General features: G+C 32.2%; 1 protein-coding gene across 1 annotated transcript in view; it reads right to left on the reverse strand.

Moving 5' to 3' along the window:
- The window catches only part of ADGRB3 (adhesion G protein-coupled receptor B3), a 453,898-nt gene that overhangs the window by 422,009 nt on the left and 9,481 nt on the right, over nt 1-22,408 (reverse strand). The window contains exons 2-4 of the mRNA XM_077767234.1: nt 17,229-17,339; nt 11,091-11,252; nt 4,760-4,924 (exon numbers count right to left, since the gene is read on the reverse strand). Of these exons, the coding sequence (XP_077623360.1) occupies nt 4,760-4,924; nt 11,091-11,252; nt 17,229-17,339 (438 nt within the window). The remainder of the gene's footprint in view (nt 1-4,759; nt 4,925-11,090; nt 11,253-17,228; nt 17,340-22,408) is intronic.

The raw sequence follows: 22,408 nt of genomic DNA on the forward strand, positions 1-22,408 counted from the left end.
CACTATGTTTGCCACTGAATCATTTAATTCAATGTACTTATATATATTTCAGCCTATAAATGAAAACTAATTTGTCAATAATTCTTTCATTTCTTTTAGTCTTCAATCTGTCACTCAATTATTACTTATCCCCTCCTCTTTATTATTTGGACTTTACTACACGAATTAAATCAAAATGAGAACTGTCAAAACTGAAACAAAGAAGACCAAACCTGACATCTTCAACTACTGACAGAGGGAAATATTTTAAATACTACTCCAAAGTAATATAGTATAAAGAAAATAACTATAAACTTTGAGGCTTTGGACTAAGAATTTAAGATTTTATTTTTCCCTAAAAACTTAATTTTGGAGAAGGCTATAATTTTATTTTGGACATAAACATCTATATAATTTTAATGGAGAGCCTACCTAGAAAATATGAACATTTCATCAAGTCTAACACTTTTCTTTCTCCATTTGAATAATAATAAAAATCAAAAACATTAAAAACAGAAGCATGTAAAGTGATTAAATCACACTAGTGGGGGAATCACCAACAAGGTGACATCCAGTAACTGTTCTGACACTTACAGCTAGACTAGCAGCTTGCTTGGTGCTCATAGCGAGTCTGTGTTATCTCCTGTTGGATCTAAAACCAGTACAAAGAACATTAACAGTAGACAAGGTCACTCTGAGACTGTGATAACGTGAGATAAAATGAAACATGGTCACAGTGCAAACCACAAAGTTTTAGAGACTCTCTTCTCTCAGCTAATATTACTGACTACCACTTCTTCACCAATTACAGGAAGCTTTCCTTCCTCCTGGATTACTTGTTAAGATACCCAATAATAGAATCCCCTTCCACTTCCTGATATTCTAAAATCCAGAGTAAAGTCCCACTTCCTAAAATCTTCCTTGAAATCATCTCAAACAGGCCCAAACCCTTAAGAAGTCTTTCTAAGTCCCTCTAACTGACATGACTCACAATTCCCTATGTTAATTTTCCTTCAATGCCAAGACTAACAAATTCAACTTGTTCAAGTACAAGTGTCATCCAAATGGACTTTGACTATATATAGGGCACTGACATAATAATAATTCTGATACTTATACACCATTTGTTGTTTACCAAGTTAGCTCCTTTACAGCATCTCACAAAGTCCTCTCACAGTGCTGTGAAGTGGGTGTACTATTGTTCCCATTTTACAGACGAAGAGACTAAAAATCCGGGGAATAACACAGATATTAAAAGGTGACACCTAAATTTAAATATGTGTTCTCTTGTGAAAGTCTAAGTTCTACTACATTACATCAATGTATTATTAAATAGACCCAGACGATGTCCTATAATTTTTAGGGGCAATGAAAACTAAAAGTTTAGATATGTCTATATCAAGAAAATCCATTCAATAGTAATGTATTGGATACAGCCGGTACAAAGTTGCAGAGACATAGATAGGCAATGAAAGCAAATTTCCTCATATACACTAATGAGTACTACTCTGAATTTGATGCTCAATTAGGGATTGCAATGAAAAATCAGAGAAAAGAAAAAAAAAACATAGGTTACACAGCCAGAAGTTCTAAGTTTTGTCAGATAAGAGAAATAGACCAAAGACCATTGGACATACACGTACATACACATACCCTTCCATAATATCACATTTAATTATTAGTATAGATGTGAAAAGGAGGGAAAATGGGGTCACATTATTTTATAGCCAATGAATGAGTCATAGTGAATCCCTTTTGTTGCTCTATGCCTCTTGCTTACCTCCCTCCGCTGACATTAGTATCTGTTCTTAGAAATCATACACAAGTTAGTAACTGGTAACTCACAATAGGATATGTCATATCTACCTATTCCTTTCTTTCTTCTCTCCCTATATGGATCCCAGGCAGATAGTTTTCCCTCACCTCAAAAGAAGTGGGAGAAAGTTGGACATTGACTATGGTGAGTACCTGAGGAAAATAGGATGTCATTCCCTTTTAAGCTGATATCAAAATTTGCATAAATGAAATATAATTCATTACTTGATGTGAACAAATACACATCATAGTATCTACTTCATTATAGTGCTTATATGTATTTCTTAAAAATATGATGCTGGAATGCTGTTGTGACATGATCCCACACAAATATCACTGCCAATTACCACAAGACACATGGTCAGATTTTAGAGAGATGGTGAGCAGAGACCCAATTTGTCATTTCAATTGTTTCTTTTGTTCTCTTCTGGTCTTTACCTGACAACTGGTCTAGCCAAGGGGAACCAGATGTAGGTCTTGGCCCACTTTCTTCATTCCTGATACACTACCTATAATCACAGTCTATAATCACCTTTCATTGAAGTGGAGTATTTATATGTGTTTTTCAAACTGCATTCAACTTTTCACATGCTTATGTCTGTATCCTCTGAAGAGGTCTATATCCTCTGAAGAGATTGCAAATTTCTTGAGATTATTCTTCTCAGTAATGTCTTGCATCTTGTCAACACATGATGATGCTTTTATATATAGTGAAGGCACCTAAGTTTAGCTATAAGACAGTTCTAAGGAGCTTACAAGCGTTTGTGCCAAATAAATCTTACATATTTCAAAGGCCTAATGTCAAAATTTTCAGTAGAGTATAAAATCTTTTTTTCTAATCATAGCCATTAAAATTCCCTTTGAAATAGTAAGGAAACTGGGATACAACATGGTAAGAGTTTTACATCTTTTAAGATATAACTAAATTGAAGAATAGAAATAATAGGAATCAGAAACAACACATAATAAATTTATTAAGTACCCAATATGGATCCATAATGCTAACCTATAAGAAAATATGAGCTAGGCCAGATTTACAAAAATATAAGCATAACTTCCAAAATTTAAAAACCTTCTCAAAAGAAAGACCTAATTTTAATGGTCTTAGAGTGATTCCAATGACAGAATAATACTGCTAAAACTCAACTAGCTTGAAAACACATGTGGTTACTACTTCAGTGATAAAGCAACAACTAAATCCACTTAAAAATTATGTTTTCATATCTGATTTCTAAAAACTTAGCATCCCTATTTACTGACTCCCAAATATTTTACTCCTAGAAAAGTTCATGGAAAGTAGACTATAAGAAACATGGTTGATAACATTTTAACTGATTAGTGTCATTTTTTCTTACTACCTCTAGGGTTAGCTGGGGTAAAAAATGTAATAAAAACTAATATATTAAAAAATATTCTATAGTTAGCTATTATTTTTCATTTGCCCACATTACCTTTTTTTCCACATTCATGGACAAATAGCAATGAGCTATAATTGACTCTCTGTAAATGTCATAGCTCAGCAGTTTAAAAAAATATCTAATTTGTATAAGCTGGCCCAAATCTTTAGAAAAATGGCAGTTTGTAAATATATTTGTGTGTGTCCAAATGCTTGTCTGTATGTTTATAGAGAGATAGCAATAACAGAACTGACTTCAAAAATAGATTTTCTGGGAGTGATCTGCAGAGGATCATAATTTTGACTCCTTAATATTCATAATTACATACACATTGACTTGTATGAGTTATATTAATAATTTATAGAATTCATAAAATTCTAGGAGTAAAAATAACTATTACATCTTTAAATGTATATTCCTCATATAGGAATCTAAAACTATTTCTCTGTAGTCAAAGGGAACAAGTAAACTTATTAGATGACTTGTATATCTACATTTTGGGTGGCTTTTCACAGTTCAAGATGTTTTAGATACTTAAAATTTGCAGAGGAACTAAATCATTGCCTCATGACATAGGATATTATCTTGGAGAATTGAGAGTACAAATGGGACTGAATGTGAGCTAAATAATATGTCTGGAGCAAGTATGTTGCTTTCATGCAGAATGGCCCAATTGAGAAGTCTCTGAAAGAGTAGATGAATGGTTATTTACATTGGTCTTTGCCATTCTTCTTACCCTTTGCCATTTGCTACTCATGTCTATCTCTTTTTGTAGGATAGTCCTGGGAGATTCTATCATTTCTTTGTGTGTATTTTCTCTCATAAATTGCAAGCTCCTTGAACTGAAGATCAGTCTTTTATTTATTTTGTAGTTTTATAACACATAATAAATATATTACAGGATTCTAAAGACTTCTCTCTGTAATTATGGGTGAAATTACCAAGTTCAGATAAAATAGCATTGGAACATTTTAAACTAAAGAAAAATTTAAGATAAGAAATATACTGTATAAACAGCCTATGTAGTTTTCATAATCATATGAAGTTATATGTCATTTATGAGCTAACCATCTTATGCATCCAGCAGTGAATCTATAAAGTCTGATTTCTTAGCAAGTATGTATCACTTCTATACATGATCAGTGGTACATCCCCACTCCTTAATTGAATGAGTGTGAGACAATAACATCAAAAGGATTGCCTCTAGGACAGTCTCTCCAGTTGTAGTATCAAGACAATAGCTAATCTCAAATCTTTGGGACTCTTATATAATTTTCTGAGAGGGGAGGACCAAGTATAGATAAAATCTTAGTGGAAACAATTAATATACATATCTATAGAAACCAAATAAAAGGGAGCTTTGGTACTCAGTTGAGGAAATATTATAAACCATTGCATATGAGTAAATCAAGGAAAGTACTCCGTTTTAAGCAAGAAACAGTAACCAAAGGGCACATTTTCCAATGTGACTGAATAAAGGTTGTATTTTTAATATTTCATATGTATACCAAGGCCCATATACAAAACACACGACTATAAAGTTCACTAAATGCAGAAAATAGGCTCACCTGGGCACAGAGCAATATTACAGGGCTTATGATGTGTTTCAGGTCCTTCACACGGCCTTCCTCCATACTGAGGAGGTGTGCACGACCTTGTTCTTGTTCTTTGGCCTCGACCACATGTAAATGAACATAAACTCCATGGTGACCACTCCTCCCAAACTCCATGTACTGTAATAAAGCAAAGAAGCTTCAACAACAAAAGCAGAGAGATAAAGTCATAACAATTTTTATCTTAATTATTAAGAAAAAACATCATCTAACAGATAAGCATGAAAATATTTTAAAAGTACAGTTGACTTAACATTCTTATTTGCCAAAAAATGCAAAGAGTAATTCAAAAATTTATTAAAATAATGGAAAATTGTATGGCTTTTTCCTTTATCTGAACAGTTATTTATGTCATAAACTTTAAATAATTTAGTTTTGAATGGAAATGCACCTCTCTCCTTCATGGTAGAATAGTCATGAGTTATTTTTAAATAAATGTAATATAAACTTACAAGATACTATAGAAAACTAAATTTCTTATAATAGATATGATCTTCTAGAGTTGAGTTTGCATTTAAATATGTAAGGCCAACTTAATTCTTCCAACAATTATAAAATTTCAGTATTAATGATCTTGATGGTGTCAAAAAATGAAAAATCTGAAAAATTAATGTTATGCATTTTAACATCACATTTAGAAAATACATGTATTTTTGCATTTAAAAATGTGTGTGCTTAAAGTCACTGTCTTTGAATAAGAGGGAAATTGTAAAAACTGTATCTATTCACATAAGTCTCCTCTTTACCCTCTTTTAAAGTGAGTGACAAATATGAAGATCTCTTTCTTCTTCCAATAATTTGATGTACTGGAAATCTTCCTAATAAATAAAAATTTCTAGAGAAAGCAAATGATCTACTTAGGATTATTCCTAACATAATTATACATATACCAATACTTCAATTATGCCATTACAATATATTCAAACTAATCAGAAATATGAACATAATTTGTGCTCCTCCATAATAGCCACTGTGAATCAATATTGGCATCTTTTGCATAAAGTTTATTAGATTTCACAGTTTAGATCCTTTCTTTGCCACAGTCTCCTCTCAATTTTCAATATTTGTGAAAATACAATATTATAAAAATATAATATTACTGTGGGTAATATAAATAAACACTCTGTGGATAATACAAATAAAAAGAATCTGGGCATAATGTGCTCTTTGGTTCAAAAGCTCTTGTCTTGATGTTGGTCCTACCATGCTCTTAGAAATTCATGAGCAGAGATGTTTGGTCTGACACCCACTAGAATAAGGAAGAGAAATAGAAATTTACAATGGTTGGGGTCGCCTGGGTGGCTTAGTCGGTTAAGCGTCCGACTTTTGCTAAGGTCATGATCTCGCAGTTCGTGGGTTCGAGCCCCGTGTCGGGCTCTGTGCTGACTGCCAGCTCAGAGCCTGGAGCCTGTTTCAGAGTCTGTGACTCCCTCTCTCTCTGACCCTCCCCTGCTCACGCTGTCTCTCTCTCTCTCTCCTAGAAATTAATAAAACATTAAAAAAATTTAAAAAAAAGAGAAATTTACAATGGTTGATAAAAAGATGTTCATTTTCTCCTCAACATTGGTAGGGGTAAGCAGAATCCATATAAAGTGTCAGGGGTGTTATGCAAGTAAATATAGTATATCTAGAATCTTTTGCATGAATATTTTGACCAAGTTGTTACTTTTAAAGCACATATATGAAATCTTAATTATGAGGCACCCCATTCTCTTCTACCTATGCTATTGAGTTGCCCTAATGGGTTGTGAAAATATATTCAAGTATTGTAAAAGTTAGCCAAATGTGGGTAATACTCTGTGAAAAATTATTCAAGTTTCTGTGAAAGTTATTGGAAAACATATTTTGAAAATAGCACATAGAAAAAAGAGTAAGAGAGTGAAAGAAATTAATATGTTTACATTTTCTCATTTAAGTTTGGAAAACCAAAGCTACTGTGTATCCATTGGTATAAGAATAACTAATGAATCTGTTAAGAAAAAACTCCAAGAAATAACTCTAAGAAAAAAAAATACACATATCCATATATTTACATATAGGTATATATGATCAATGATAGCAAAATATTTTCAAAATATTGCATCTGAATGTATTTTGCCATATAAAACAGATCTTTAATTGATTTTGCATTTATTTTTAATTACCAATATTTCTCCATTTAAAAACAATCTTCTCTTCCTCTATTATCTATAAAGTGTTAATAGACTATTGTATTCATATTGTTGGTTCTGTTCATTTTCCCCTCAATCAAATCACACTGCTCTGTATTCATTGAACAACCCAGGAAAAGAAAGCTGCTATATTGGCAGATTTCTCTCTATTAATCTCAAAGAAATGTTAATTAATCTTGACAGTTTAAATCATGAACCTGGAATCCTTTGTAACGTATGTCACTCCCTACTTTTGAACACTCTTTATTGTTCCATGGTGAAACTTCATGACTCCTCCATCACTTAAGAAAATCAAAAAATACATTTTTCATTTGAAAAGGAAACAAAATTATTAATAATTTTAGTAATTATTGAATTAGTAGGAAATTATAACAGATATAATTTTATAGATGCTATTTATTAGATTTATGTTAAAGAATAAAGATATTTTTATTTTAGTGGCAAATTGTTATATAGATTTCTTTTACCTTTCAGTAAAGAATGAAAATCTGTAAATAATCTAGTCCATTTGAAAAATGTGCCAAGAAACGTAAACTAATCCATTTTTATAGTTTTCTTCTTTCTTTAGACATTAGCTATAGTATCACATCCCTACGCTATGTTATCTAAAGATGAAATGAGGAATATACCATATACAAATTATATTACTACTGGATTTTGAAATAAGTGTACAAATTACCTTAAAATTTACATTGGGATATACAACAAGGCTTTTTTTCTTAAGAAATATATAGATGTGGATACTGTGACATTTAGAGAAAAAAATAATCAGAACCATTCCTTAGCCCAAAGAAACTTCTAAAGGATTCGAAAACACATAGAGTAGACCAAGTGGCTCTCAACCAGAGGCAATTTTGCCTCCCAGAGGACATTTTGCAATGTCTAGAGACATTTTTGATTTTCACAGCTCAGGGCAAGGAGGAATGTTACTGGCATCCAAGAATGCTCAGGCCAGCCTCCCACAACAAAGATCTATCCATGTCAAAATGTCAACAGTACCGAGGTTGAGAAACCCTGGAAGAGATCATAAAACTATAAGTCAGAAACCAGGACAGTGAATTCACAATTCAATGTAGCTCTCTACTTCCTCAATTTACTGTCTTTCCACCTCTATCATTTTCTGCTCTAAGTCATAATTTTTGAAGAGGCTGTAATGTCAAAGCAACAATTTGCAAAAGGTTGGACCTCTTAGGATACATATTAGAAGTAACACATTATTATTTAATTTAACTAAGAAAACCCTTTTGAAATTAGAATAGTATCAGTGAAAGACAACTAATTTATAACTCTATTGATTAGGCTTTAGTAGTGCAAATAAATATGAGCTCGAATTATATCATTAAATACATTTTATGGAAAGTGGCTTTGACATTCATTTGGTCCTTGTGTCATTTTCATCAATTAAATGCCAAACACACTTGAATATCCACAGTGTAACAACTAGGTTATTGATTTCTGAGCTAATTTTCTTTTTGGAAATTTAAAGCATTATTTTAGAAAGATATTTACCCTGGTTAGATACTATTTAAGTTTTTAAATTCACTTTTGGTTACTGTTTTTATAATATATTATGTCCAAAAATGTACATATTTACCAGCATGGCAAGTGACTGAACAAATATTTAACACAAAATATTTCATAACAAATACAGTAACCATCCAAAAGATATCCCAATTTTGTACAGTGAAATACTTATTCTACATTTTTAAAATAATTAAGTTATTACATTATTCTTCAGTTTTAGAAAATTAAGAAGAAATCAGCAAAACTCTCCATTCTCTTAAAGTCGACACATAAACTAAAACAATGGTTAAAAGGTACATTATTTCTTATCATCAGTCCTATTTAACCAAATTTAAAAAGACAAACCTATAGTTTATGAAGGTGAAGAGGGGAACTAATAATTAGTACGTATTTCTTCAGTAGGAATAATGGTAGGAGGTTTAAGAAATTGAAGAACAACATTAAAATCAGAATATTATTCAGTTTTCTAACCATGAAACATTGAGTGAAAGGGAGAGCATTCTGGTCCCACTACAGATGCTCTCCTTGCCGAGCGAAGAAATTAATCAGCGGTCTCTGGCAGAAGGATTGAGGTTTCCATATGTCAACCATATGAATTGCATAATGAGTGGCTGGAGAATAAGCACTGAATGGAGAATGGTAGAGAACATTTTAGCACCCTCTCAGACTTCCACTTGGGTATACATTTGCCATTAGACTCTATCCTTGTATACTGAAGGGAGGTTGACTTTTCAAAAGGATGCTGACAAGATAAATGTACATATCAAGCACAGCTTAATTCTCTATTGACAATTTTCTCATTGCTCAGGAAAGGAAATTTGATCCTGGAACCCGGGCCTGCTTTAAGTGTGAGACAATGCACTATACCCACACCCACCTAAAAATCCACAAACGTTTACTCATGAGGCCATTTTATGTATAAAATTTAGAAATTTTATAATTCCTAAAACCTCCAGATCTTGGAGGTTTTCCTTCTCTCCACTAACAGACCTAGAGTCTTTGTTTGCTCTCTCCCATTTTTGTCATCTTTTGTCATTAACATCCCCTTCTGTGACCTCCGTAAGCATTTTTCCCTCTGAATTTTCTTTTCATTTGATGTTCCTTCTTATCTAGCTTAATTCCCACTGACTCTCATTGATTTCTCTCGTTTTCAGAGGGAGTTATTGCTGTTTCCTGCTAATTCAGTCTTCCCTTACTGATAGTTCGCTGCCCTGTTTAGCTTTAACTTCTACCTTCATGTGCTGCTTTGAATCTTCTAATTTCATTATAGAAGGATTTCCCAACTCAGTGCATCCTCTCCTCCACATTCTGCCCACCACTTCCTTTCCCTTTTGTTTCTTCCAGATTGTCTTTCCTTTTATTGTGATAAAAAATACATAACAGAAAATTATTTATCATCCAAACTATTTTTAAGTGTACAATTCAGTACTGTTAAATATATCCCCATTGTTGTAAAACAGAGCTCCAGAACTTACTCATTTTGCAAATCAAAACCCTGTACCCATTAAACAATAACTCCTCCAGACTGTCTTTTAATGGGTTGTCCTTGCTTATTCAGCTGGGAAACTAAGGTTATCCCTGCCCTTCCCCCATGCCACCCACTCTCTACTCTTGCCTTTAGCAACTGCAAAATCAGCCATCTCTGGAAATGGGATTCATCTGAAAATTTTTACAGCTGAAGAGCTGCTACTGCAGAGCTAATCCCTTTCTTTATGCCCACCTCCTTTTGGATGCCTACAGAAAGGCTCTGAATGCAAGTCTAGGGTCAGCTGCAGTGGTTGATAGTTTTACCACCCTTCCACCAAATACTTGAATGTATAAACTTGGAGATTCACAATATCATGTACTTTGGACTTCTTGAAAGAAAGCCCAAATTCCTTTTACTACTTACTGTTACATGAAAGTTAGTAATTTGAGAAGGCAAAATGCCTATGGGATTTGCATGTAGGTCTCAAATGAGAACAAAATGTTGATGTAACATGGAAAATCTCACCCTACGTGGGTAAGCTACAGTGTTGTGTGTCATTTAGCATTAAAGATTTTTTCCCCCATCGATGACTTTAAAATTTACAATGCAGTGGATGGCTCGGTCATCAGACAACCAACTGAGTGAAATAAATGAACAGAAAGTCCTTTGGTCAGGGGAACTATTTTCTCTGATAGGGTCAGATAAGTGATAGGAAAGCAGCTGGCAGCTTTAAAGATTATATCAACCACTGCCTTTAGCAATGGGTACATATCACATTTCCAGTATGCCTGTAAGTCACATTTTCTTCAAACATTTGATTGGACATTCTTACCACCCAAAATAAGGAAAGCTATTATAACCTTAAAACATTTTTAGAAGCAGATAGATAAATTCCAAGTTTCTAGCTGTTATGAGTAGGAGAGTCACTTATGTAATTTCTTGACTGCTCTGAAAGCATAAATAATTACACATATAACAAAATTTCACAATTGAAAAAGAATTAAACTTATCCACTCTAATTAAAATGTCTATACCCAGTTCATATGAAAATAACAAATCTTTCCAAATGCGTAGCATGACACAATTCAATAACATCCACAGTTGTAGTTGCTGCTAACACTACCTGGACAGAGGGCAGTGTTATTGCAAACCCTTGATTCTCTTAATGGGCCGCTGCAGTGTGTCCCGTAAGGTGATACACAAGTTCTGGTTCGCACCTGCGACCCTTGACCACAAGTAACTGAGCATGTGCTCCACTGGGACCACTCTTCCACACCAGATTCACCTGTGTGCAAGACAACAGATAAACATGAAATACTGTTTTGAACAGTCATCTACTAAGCATCATACCATCATACTACGACATGAAAGAATAATTTAAATGTAAAAATATGACATGACATCAAAAGGTACAAGAAAACATTTCAGAGCAAAATAAATTTAAAGAGAGATACATATTACACTGATGCAAGGTCCAAGTTTGCTATAACCTTTTTAGCAAAGCTACTCTTCACAAAGATACTGTGCCATGGGTACTATGAAGGGACCAGTCAGCATTTTACAAGAATGATTGTTGAAGGAATTCTCTTCAAGCCAATCTAAAGCTTTGTACTTTGGATGGGAGAGGGAGCAAAATGTATTGCTAAACTTACTCTGGCTTTGGTGCACAGAAATATATTGATGTATTCTTCCCTAATCCTTTATTGCATAGTCTCCTTTCTAATGCTGGATGAGGTGGAGGTCTGGGAGTCTGGGCATATCTAATTTTTATTGTGTTAAACACTGACATTTATATATAATTTATTCACAGTGCTATTTTTACTTTTTTCATCCTGTGACAGCTATATTTTTTGTGATAATTTGTTTAAAAAGCCTTCTGCTCACAATTTCTCTCATGATCTAGAGTAGAGGAGTAGGTTTTACTCAAAATTAAGGAATATTTCTCTGGGATTAACATTAATTTATTCAACATAGGGCCCTAAAAAGGCAAGGAATGTTTGAATTAATTACTTTTCTTGGAATAAATATCACACTAAAATTATGTCTAGTTTCCATTATTATCTAAAGTCATGTCCCAAAAGGACGTAAAGTCAAGAATTTCTAAGACCATCACAGTGGGCTTTTGATTCTATTCAGGCATCGTGTTCAGGATAGATTCTTAACACTGATTTGAAAACTTGCAGTTGCTTTTTCCCAAATAGTAAATTAGGGCATTTACCTGCTAGCAGGAGCTATTTAAATTAATTATTTAGTTGTGGGAAGTGTTTCTGAATACTTTGTATCACTGATTATACAAACCAAGGGGCAATTTATACTTTACAAATTCTGTTTAGAATTTGCCTTTGGAATAGAATTAAAAAATATAATATAATAATCTATTTGTCCATCTTTTCTTTCTTTTTTTCTTTCTTGTTTTGAAGGGTTAGTAAATTATTAGAAATAACTTGCAGTGCTACTCAAGACAGCGGGACCATAGACTGATACTCCAGGACAGAAGGAAGTTGAACAAGAATGTAACTCAACTTGATTTCTTCACTGAGAATTTCTTTTTTTCCAAACAAAAACAAAACGTCAGCTAAAATTAAACATGTGCTTGGTAATGTAGTTGAATTTACATCCTGGTATATACTTTTTATTTCCACAGAGGCCCATAAAAACTAGTTCACAGATAAGCACAGGTCCACCAACCACACTTTGGGTAGCACCATTATGAAGATTTGTTCTTATATTGATCTGCATTATGCACCCAGAGGCATAGATTTTAATGCATTTATGACTAGATATATATAATAAGGGCACGGACAGTGGTTAACTGGGACGATGTATTACATTAAATGGGACTTATTTTTGGTGTTGGATCAATGTTTGTCCTGAAAGTACTCTATAGATTACCCGTGACTGTTTCAGTCTTTTTTGCCATCACCAATTTATATATAACTACTTCTTAGAAACGTTACTGGATGACCATTTGAATAATATTTAAAGACATGCCTCATAATAGTCTCATTTACAATAAAGAATACTCTGAAGATAAAAAATCATTCTAGACCCCAAAAATATAGCAATGGTTAAAAAATATCCACACATATATGTATATATGAACATATATATTTAGCAAAGAAAAATTTCCATGTAAATTTAGGAAAAATATAAGGCAAAGCTTTTTCTTTTGATAGTTCAACTCATGTTGCGATGACAGTAAGTATAAATATTGGGGTTATATGTTATTAATTAAAAGCTAGAAAACCTTGATCAATGTGAATTTTATAAGTAAAATGAAAAAGGTTATGGATAAAATTAGTTAGATTTTTCCACAAAAGCAGTCCTCCTCTTACCCTTGCATTGCTATTATGGCATTAAAAATGTTTTTATTAAACTGAGCAAATGTTTTTGATACTGATGTATCAAGATCTACTTTTAAATGTATTTCTGTACAAGTATTTAAAAATCTAGGTTCCTTCTGAATGTATACTATAATGATGTTGAACAGGCTAAGCGGTGATGTGCAGAATGTAAGAGATTGATAATTAGTGCTAAGAACTGGCCTTCTTCACTCACGCAAATTGATGGTTCATTTTGTTGATCAAAAACAAAATAAATAAATGAATAAAGTCTATATTGGCTTTTAAATTATGAATCAAATTTTGCCACTTAATTACCAGCCTACCTACCAAAATGACCTCATTATATCTCATATCATATAGTTTCAAGTGACATTTCCACTAAATAGTTAGGACTTCCATGCTGTCACTTCTTTATTACAAAAGGTGTGAAGACTATTCCAGTTAAGCACATTGGATCACTGTGAGAAATAGCTCATATACTTTATAAAAAAGATATATAAATTTTTTAAACTCACTGACATTAAAATAGTAAAGTATAATACAAAGTATACTATTTTTAATATGTGTGTCTTTGGAGATAGCACAAACTAATCTAGCTCCTTAACTTGTAGCAGAGAAGGCACATTAAACACCATGTAGAATGCTTCAGTATCTAAGGCACTATTAAGGCTCTTTATCCTGACACAAAATATAAAAGGGACTGGAAAAGCATTGTAATTAAAGTCAGAAGATCTGTGTTTGATGGAAAACTACTGAATATTAGCTCTGTGACCTTGAGACAGTCACTTTATTTCTCTGAAACTCTGAATAAAATGAGTAATAGATCTACTTCAAAATGTATTTGTGAGGTTTAGATGAGATAATGTATATGAGTACATTTTAAATTATAAACAAAATATTAATATAAAATTTTCTAGTATGTTAAAATCATACTAGAAACATCTTTTAATTTTATATTTCTCTTTTAGATAACATGCTATAATATATATTACTAATATAAGTTATTTTCCCCACTGGGAATACAGGACCACTTTTCTAAACATGTTTATAAGATCCTTGGATGACTATGATGTTAAAAAGTCTCAGAAAGTAAAATTAAATTGTCATAAGCCATCTTATTGGCATCTAACTTAGATGTCTATATTAAATATTTGTATCTTATCACTTCATTTCCCTTGAATGAAATATATATTGTGATAAGTATAAATTGTGTCCTATTTGAGCATTGTTCATTTATATTTAAACTAGCCTATCTCAGTTATTGGACTGACCAAAATGATCCAGATATTTTGATCAGTAATGCTATATTCCCAAATGTTACTCTTTTAAAAATGATTTCCATTCATGTTATTACTTTATAGAAAGCTAGCTTTTCAGAAACAGGGTTTACTGATCATATTGGTTGAAGAGGCCAGGTTATTCATTTTGAGATATAATTCTTAACTCTAAAGACTTAGAGGATTTGTTTTGTTTTCCCTCATGACTAATATAAAATACTTATTATATTGTGTTTCATCATTCAATTTTACCTTTATTGCATTTTCCTTCATTCTCACATTAATGTTTGTAACTGTTTATGATTATTTATATGTAACACACATAAATTTCCTGTTTTGAGAGACAAATAGGAAAGTTTTACCAAAAAACTTCTCAATTTTCTAAGATTTGACTGTGTGACACTTAGTTGTATGTATTCAGACTAACTACCTTAACACCTAAAGGAAGCATAGCTTAGAAAATATTTAAGGCAAATAAACAGCTCCTCTCTTCTTATAACTTTTTAATTGTCTCATATCAAATTACATATTTTTAAAACTATTTAAAATAATACAGTTTTCTAGTCTTTTATCAGTGTTGTAATAATTTAAATTTAAATTTAAACCTATACCATTTATGGTTTAAAATAAAATCATAAAGATTTATTTTGCACCAATTCAAGGAAAGTCAATATTTTCAGAACTTTTAATTTTGGAGTTCATTGCCTTTTCTGAATTATTGTTAACAATATAAGGAAGTGGTTTTAATGCTCCTCATAAATCTATTTGACAAGTGTTTCCTCTACTTTACCAAATCACGTGTTAATATGTTTTAGGTATGAAACAATGCTTTAAAAAAACCAGTTAAATGAAAACAGGATTTAGTAATTTCTTCCTAAGAAAACATAATGTTCCTTGTGATTTGAATTTGTGAGAGAGGTTTTGGTTGAAAACTGAATTCTCTTGGTTGATGTCATGGGCAAATCCAAAAACTGAATTTCTAGAAAATGCCCTAGCCAAATTGCAGAATATGTATGCATTAGCTAATTTTACTACATTACTGGAAATTTAAAACACTGGTTCTCCATTTCACTCCCAAATGACCCCACTTTTAAGTAATTTCAGTAAGCCAATGACTGTTGCTTCTTTTGCAGAAAGGAAGAAAGTCTCTACTCTTGCAGCAATGCCCCGGTGAGATGGCTCCTTCAGGAGGCTGAGTAGTTAAACCATGCCCTAAGCTTCTATTTGAAGTCAAATATTCCTTAATCTCTGGTCAGTGGCTGGGACTGCTTCACTCCATGTAAGGGAGAAAAATACGTTTAATAAGTTGAAAATTTACCTGACCCTGGCAATGCACCTTCGGACCTGTACAAGCAAATAGTAAAAATATGTCACCTTTTGTTAAATTAGAAGCTGCACCAGAAGCAATCCGGATAAGCAAGTTTCCTTCATTTCTGGATCTAGCTCAACATATATATTTAAAAAGCTAAAAATATGTCCTTAAGGTAGAATTTATTGTAAACATTCTTCTTGTTCTGAAGAACTCTTTGACCTACTTGTAATAAGGTGTTAAACTCTACTACTCACCACCAATACCAAAGAGCACAATCCATTAAGAATGTTTGCATTTTTTAAGTTGTAGATTCAAATCTAGTGTTCGGAATTAATATCTTAAGAAAATATAAACTAAAGGAAATACTCATTCTTCAAGAGAATTTCATCAAAACCAGTGAATGTCATGTCAAAAAGCTGATCAAGTACTCAAAACTTCTGTATTAATGGTAAAACAGATCATCCAGATTGGAGTGAATAAAACTTTATAAAGACATAGATAAAACTGTTAGTTTGCATTTCCTGAAATAAAGGTGACAGCTGAAAATGTTCATAACACATTTTAAATACATTTTCATCTAAGAGTGTACTACATGCAATGTAAACAGATGAAATTATAGCCCATTTATTATGATGAACCAACATATTAATGTATTTACATGTGTATATATATGTTTTTCTTTTTTTTTTGAGGGAGTTATTTGAAAAAAATCTAATTAGTTTAGACTTAAAAATTTTACAAACCAGAATGTGATCTTTGTTGATACTTAATTAGTTGGAGTATATTACAGCTTACTAATAAAGATTGTCATTTTTTTATTATTTAGCTTATATAACAAAACTCTCTTTTCAAATAAAAGAAATCTGAAAAAAGTTTCTAATTTCCATACATTTTAACAATTAATATTTATATGATGCATGACATTTTAAAAATCCAACATCTTATTGTTAAACTAAATTTCATCATTTAAGGTCCTATTTAAATTCTAATTCTGAAAAGTCCTATAACAATCAATTATTGATGAAATAACTTTGTTGACTTTCTTTAAAAGTTGAATGATACATTTAAGTAGTTAATTAACATAAGTAAATAATAATATGTAAATCCTAAATGTCCCATAGTAAAAGCAAAATAAATCTTACACATATTTTTTGGTGCTTTTCAACTCACAGCTACTTCATTTATGGACTTTAACTGGTGACAAAAAAAATGGCTCAAAAAAATATCAGCTCCAAAAACTGACAAATGTGCAGCAAAAGATTATGAAAACATGCAGTGGTTTCATTAAATTAACAACAATAAATAGAAAAATGTAACTAACGTATTACCAGTTTGTGCCATAAATTTAGCAGCATCAGCTTGTTCCTGAGGGACCCTTTTTTCATGAACAGATCGAGGTCGCTGACTTTTAATTGTATGATCTCCCATCATTCCAAATTCTAAAGACAGAATAAAGGTATATGAAAGCTTGTGTGTAGACATTTCTCACAATTACATTACTGTCTCATGCAATATGTTCCTACACATACCTAGAAGTTACTGATTAAATTTACAATTCTAAATTTGCTAGGCTGATCTACTTGGAATATTTCTGAACTCAAGTAAAAAAAATCTATAAACAAGAACAAGGTTTCAAGAAACAATAATAACAGTCAATAAAGTGAAACATCAGGTTTTAAGTCAGCTTAATTAACAAATAGTGTACTTTTTTCTGACAATGTTTTCAAGCAATACATCGGAAAAAATACAACCACAGTGTTAACTGTTGTTTTTCAGAGATAGAATCCTGAATGTATAACAGCTGCTGCTTTGCTGAATAGTAATCACCCCCACAAGTTTTTCAGCACTTTTCTTGAGGAATGAATAATCCGTAACCTAGCTTTCCTAAGGTAAATATTCACTCAATGGAGTGTTTTTCCAAAGATGGGGTTGCCCTTGGTTTCCTTAAAAGCTCATACATATGTGGTGGCTAAAGAAATTCTCATTCTCTCCTGTCCTGCCCCAAGTAGTTGTTCATCCCTTTTCTAACCACAGGTAGGACAGTGTGTTCTCTTTTAAAAGTTATGTTTAAAAGAAACAGATGAATCCAAGTTTCTGTGATTTAATCCTTTGATATTGTACCTCCTAGGAAAGGCTCAAAAAAAAAAAAAATCTAGCCATCAGTGACAATGGGGAAAGAAAAAATAAATTGAACAAAAGAGAGACTCCATAATATATTCTTGAAAAACTCATATGCTTGGAATTCTGCAAGAGTTCCATGCTTCTGGTACAGTTACTGTAAAATAATCTTAATAAAACAAATGCCTAATTTGTGGAATAGTTGTTGATTCTGGCTTAGAGGAGTGTGTAGGGGAAGGGGATTCCTGAGGGGTGAGGGGCAGGTAATCATGGTGTCTCTGTTACATCAAGACAATTGTTGGGCCCTGAAGACCAGGACTTTAATACATGACAAAGATGATTGAGTAAAACGTGTCTTAATGATAGTGCCAGAACTAATATCAAAATTTGGGAGTGTTTAATTTTACCTTCTCCCATCAATCTTTAATCTTCTGGTAAAATGTTACAATTTACTTTGTATAATTTAGCACTGTATTTTGTAAGCACTAATTCTATCAACTTTTTAAATTTTATGAAGGAGAAAAGGCCAGCACACATTTTTGTCCATCCTGACAAATCCCCATGTAATTATTAAAGTATGGCACTTGACAGATTGATTTGTCAGAAATTCTTTCCAGATATTCTACCCAAGAGTACATCCCATGAGAAATCTGAGAAATCTAAATGTGTGTTTGTTTTTGTCAGTTTAGATAAAATTCAAGGCAGGAAATGGAAATTTTCATAAAATGTCAGTTGGCTTAATCTTGTAAAAATCCATCATTATTTTCCATTACTGCCAACATGCTTTCGTTTCATTCATTTATGTATGCAGTATGTGCTGCCTCAGCTGCTTCATTATGCTAATAAGACATATCTAATCGCATATCATTTAATGGTTTGGGAAACTGACTACTTAGAAAGTTTATATCTAGACTCTTATGTACTATCCAGAATTTTAAAGTATTGTATGTAATTGAAAATTTTCTGAGTCTGAAACAGCAAAAGAAATTCAGTAGTAATTTTTGTTAACGATATGTTTTACCCTGTGTGTGTGTGTGTGTGTGTGCGTGTGCACGTGAGGGTGTGCGCGCGTGCGTGTCTATCACTTAGAACATTGAAGTCAGAGTTTATGTATGCATAAATAAGTTGCAGGCTTTGATGGTCACACTAAGGTAGTTTTGGCATTGGGCAAAGAATACCAAAGAAATTTTTCCATAACTACAAAATCTTTTTTTTTTTTTAATGTTTTATTTATTTCTAGGAGAGAGGTAGAGACAGCATGAGCAGGGGAGGGGTCAGAGAGAGAGGGAGTCACAGACTGAAACAGGCTCCAGGCTCTGAGCTGGCAGTCAGCACAGAGCCCGACGCGGGGCTCGAACCCACGAACCGCGAGATCATGACCCAAGCGAAAGTCGGACGCTTAACCGACTAAGCCACCCAGGCGCCCCAAAACCTTTTTTTTTTTAAACAACTGCTGTTAGTAAGAAATTTTATTGCGTGCTCTACTAGAAGAAAACTTTTCAACTCTGGCAGCATGAGAATAGCCTACATTCTATTTTTTGGGAAAAATAGTTCATTTGTTACAGGGACTATAACCTTGAAATTTGAGGTTCTGAGTTTATGTTGGTGGACACTGCTGAAATAAATTTTAAGGTGTCATACTAAATTTTTAATTCTTTCTGGAGTTTGAACACAAGTAAAGTACTTATCTTTAAAGAGAGGTATTAGCATTTATGTGATCTCCTATTATTAGCTGGAATGTGAGTTAAATCTCTCAAACACGGGTATAACACAAATTAAATTTCAATATTCTTCACTGTCGTCACTTTGGTCAATTCTACTCATCATCAATAATCAATGTTATATGAGCATTAGAGTTAATACTTAATAACAGATCGCAGTATTTGAAAACCTTCAATCATCTATGAACGTGACTATATATTTTTGTGTAATCAAAAGTTTCTAATGAAATTTTTGATTATTTCTGTCAATATAATTTATCTGAAAAATTACCTTTAAAAAGTGAGAACTAATATGAGGGCTTGATATAACTAAATTCCCTGTAAGATAAAAGACATACTAACAATTTATTTCTTTTACTCAGGTGGAAAAACAACACTATGGTAGTATTTTTTTAATATTATAGACCTCTTGTTTCAGACCTAAAAGAATCTGAATTTGTAAATGAATAACGTAAATTATTTTCTAACCAAGTGAATTTCTTTTGCCAATGTTTATGTGCCAAAGAAATCTTTGTTTTAGGGTTGTTGTCAATAGTAAGATTTAACAACAAATGTTATGGGTCCATCCATGTCTCACAATGGAATATTTTCAAAACATTTGTGGCCTCTTTTGTGATGATTTTATTTTCTTCACTTCTAGTGAAACTAAAGGCCAGTTGAATCACTCAAACTTAGAAAAATATTAAGCTCTTAATTTTGCTATTATTTTCTTATGTGGTGAGTGTGGGTTTAGGTAAACATTTAGCATATTATGCTGTCTGAATAATAAAGTTCTTCATGGGTTGTTGATTTATACTCATATGATTCTGAGTTGGCAAAGATAACATACTACATTAGTTACACAGGAAAAATAGCATAACCAAATAAAAAAGATGATCTGCTTTGTATAAGCAATGAAAAGCAAGTTATGAAATCAAATGAAGTAATGTATAGCATAACATTGTGTATGTACATATGGTACATGGCTTATGAAAATACAGGGTTATTTCCTATATCTTTATATTGATGGTATCAATGAAGTGGTGGGTAAATAACTGTATGCATGTATAAAACTCAAATGACTATAGATGATTTTCATATTTATCCACATTTTCTCATATAATCTTTTAATATTCTTCTTGATAAAAAGCAGAAGTGTCTGGAAGTAATATATACGTAAAGCTACATGAAAGAACAGTTTGGAAAATTCATTGTTTTAATAATAGTTTTATGTTTTTTCTTTCTCCATCCAAAAATACATAAGTAGATCATGAGAAAACAAATAGACTTGGAAACTAACTCTTGATAGTCAATTGTCAGTTGTGAAGTTTTTTTTCTGGAAATCAAGGATTATAATAATGTGAAGTTGAAGTCATCAAAAAGTGAAAACATACACACATCCATTTGCTATTTTATCATGTGTTTATTTGTCAATGTGCAGGCAAGCAGAGAATCAGATTGGTTGATAAGTTATCACTGAAATCTACCATGCAATATAAATACTCACTTCACTTGTTAGCTAACTTTTCTTAGAATTTCTACAGAAACCACCTGAGCCAGGAACATCACTGCTTCTCAACAAACTCTCAAAGTTATGTCTTACTTACATTCTATGATCAAATTGCACTATTTTTTGTCATGGAAATCATCAAACCACTGCATCATTTCTATAATCTTCCTCCATGTGAAATAATCTGTTCTTCTATCCAAGCCTGCAGTAAAGCCCCTCCCCAAGTTCAACTCCAAAGGCACTACCTTCATACTTGATTAATCAACTTCATACTTCTTAATCAACTAATCATAATTGGCCTCTGTCTTTTAAACTTCTATTTTATTTTGTATTGACAATGGACGTTCATATTAAGTGTTTTATTCGTTCTACTAAATTATAAACCTGTGAGAAGGAAAAATGGCTTATGAGTTTGAAAATCACTTCCTGCTTTACACTTAGCTGGGGTTCATTTATCTTATAAATCCATTTCATATCAGGAGTTGTTTCTCTAAAATGCAAGTTTCTATATGTCTGGAATCCTTTATTTTACTTGCTTGGTGAAGAGTTTAATGGGAAAAAAGTAAAATTCTTCATGAAGTACTTGAAAATTAGTTATGTATGATCATGATGTTAAATGTTTCTTTTGTCAACAAGGTATATTATCCATAAGTATATTCAGGTTATTATTTAAATAACTGCAATGCTACTTTTTAAAAAAAAACTTAAATCTCATTAACCTAAAACCAAACTTAATGACTTAAAAACAATCATTAATTTTTGTTAATAACCATTTTTTTAATTACTTATGTGTTAGGCACTAAAGTTACAAAGGCAAATGAAAAGTAGTCTCTAATATTATGCGGCTCATAGCCCAAGGAAATCCACTATACATGACCTGAACTGTTCAAATATGTAAAATTATTTATTTTAATCAAAATACTAAGCTCCACTCAAAACGCACTTATTGGATTAAGTTCCTAAATAATATATCACTCTTCACTAGAATGACTTGCTAACATGTCTCAAAAGAGAAAATACATCTTTTAAGCCTTGCAACTGGACATCTGAAGTGACATTTCATTTGTCATCATAAATAGTAAGGATATTAAATGTATAACTTGTTGTCAGAATAAAGATTCTATCATCTGACTGGATTACGATGGTGAAGACAAATTCTGTTAAGAAGCGACCATACATT

The sequence above is a fragment of the Crocuta crocuta genome, unplaced genomic scaffold (genome assembly GCF_008692635.1).
Source record: "Crocuta crocuta isolate KB4526 unplaced genomic scaffold, BGI_CrCroc_1.0 scaffold518, whole genome shotgun sequence".
Taxonomy (NCBI): domain Eukaryota; kingdom Metazoa; phylum Chordata; class Mammalia; order Carnivora; family Hyaenidae; genus Crocuta; species Crocuta crocuta.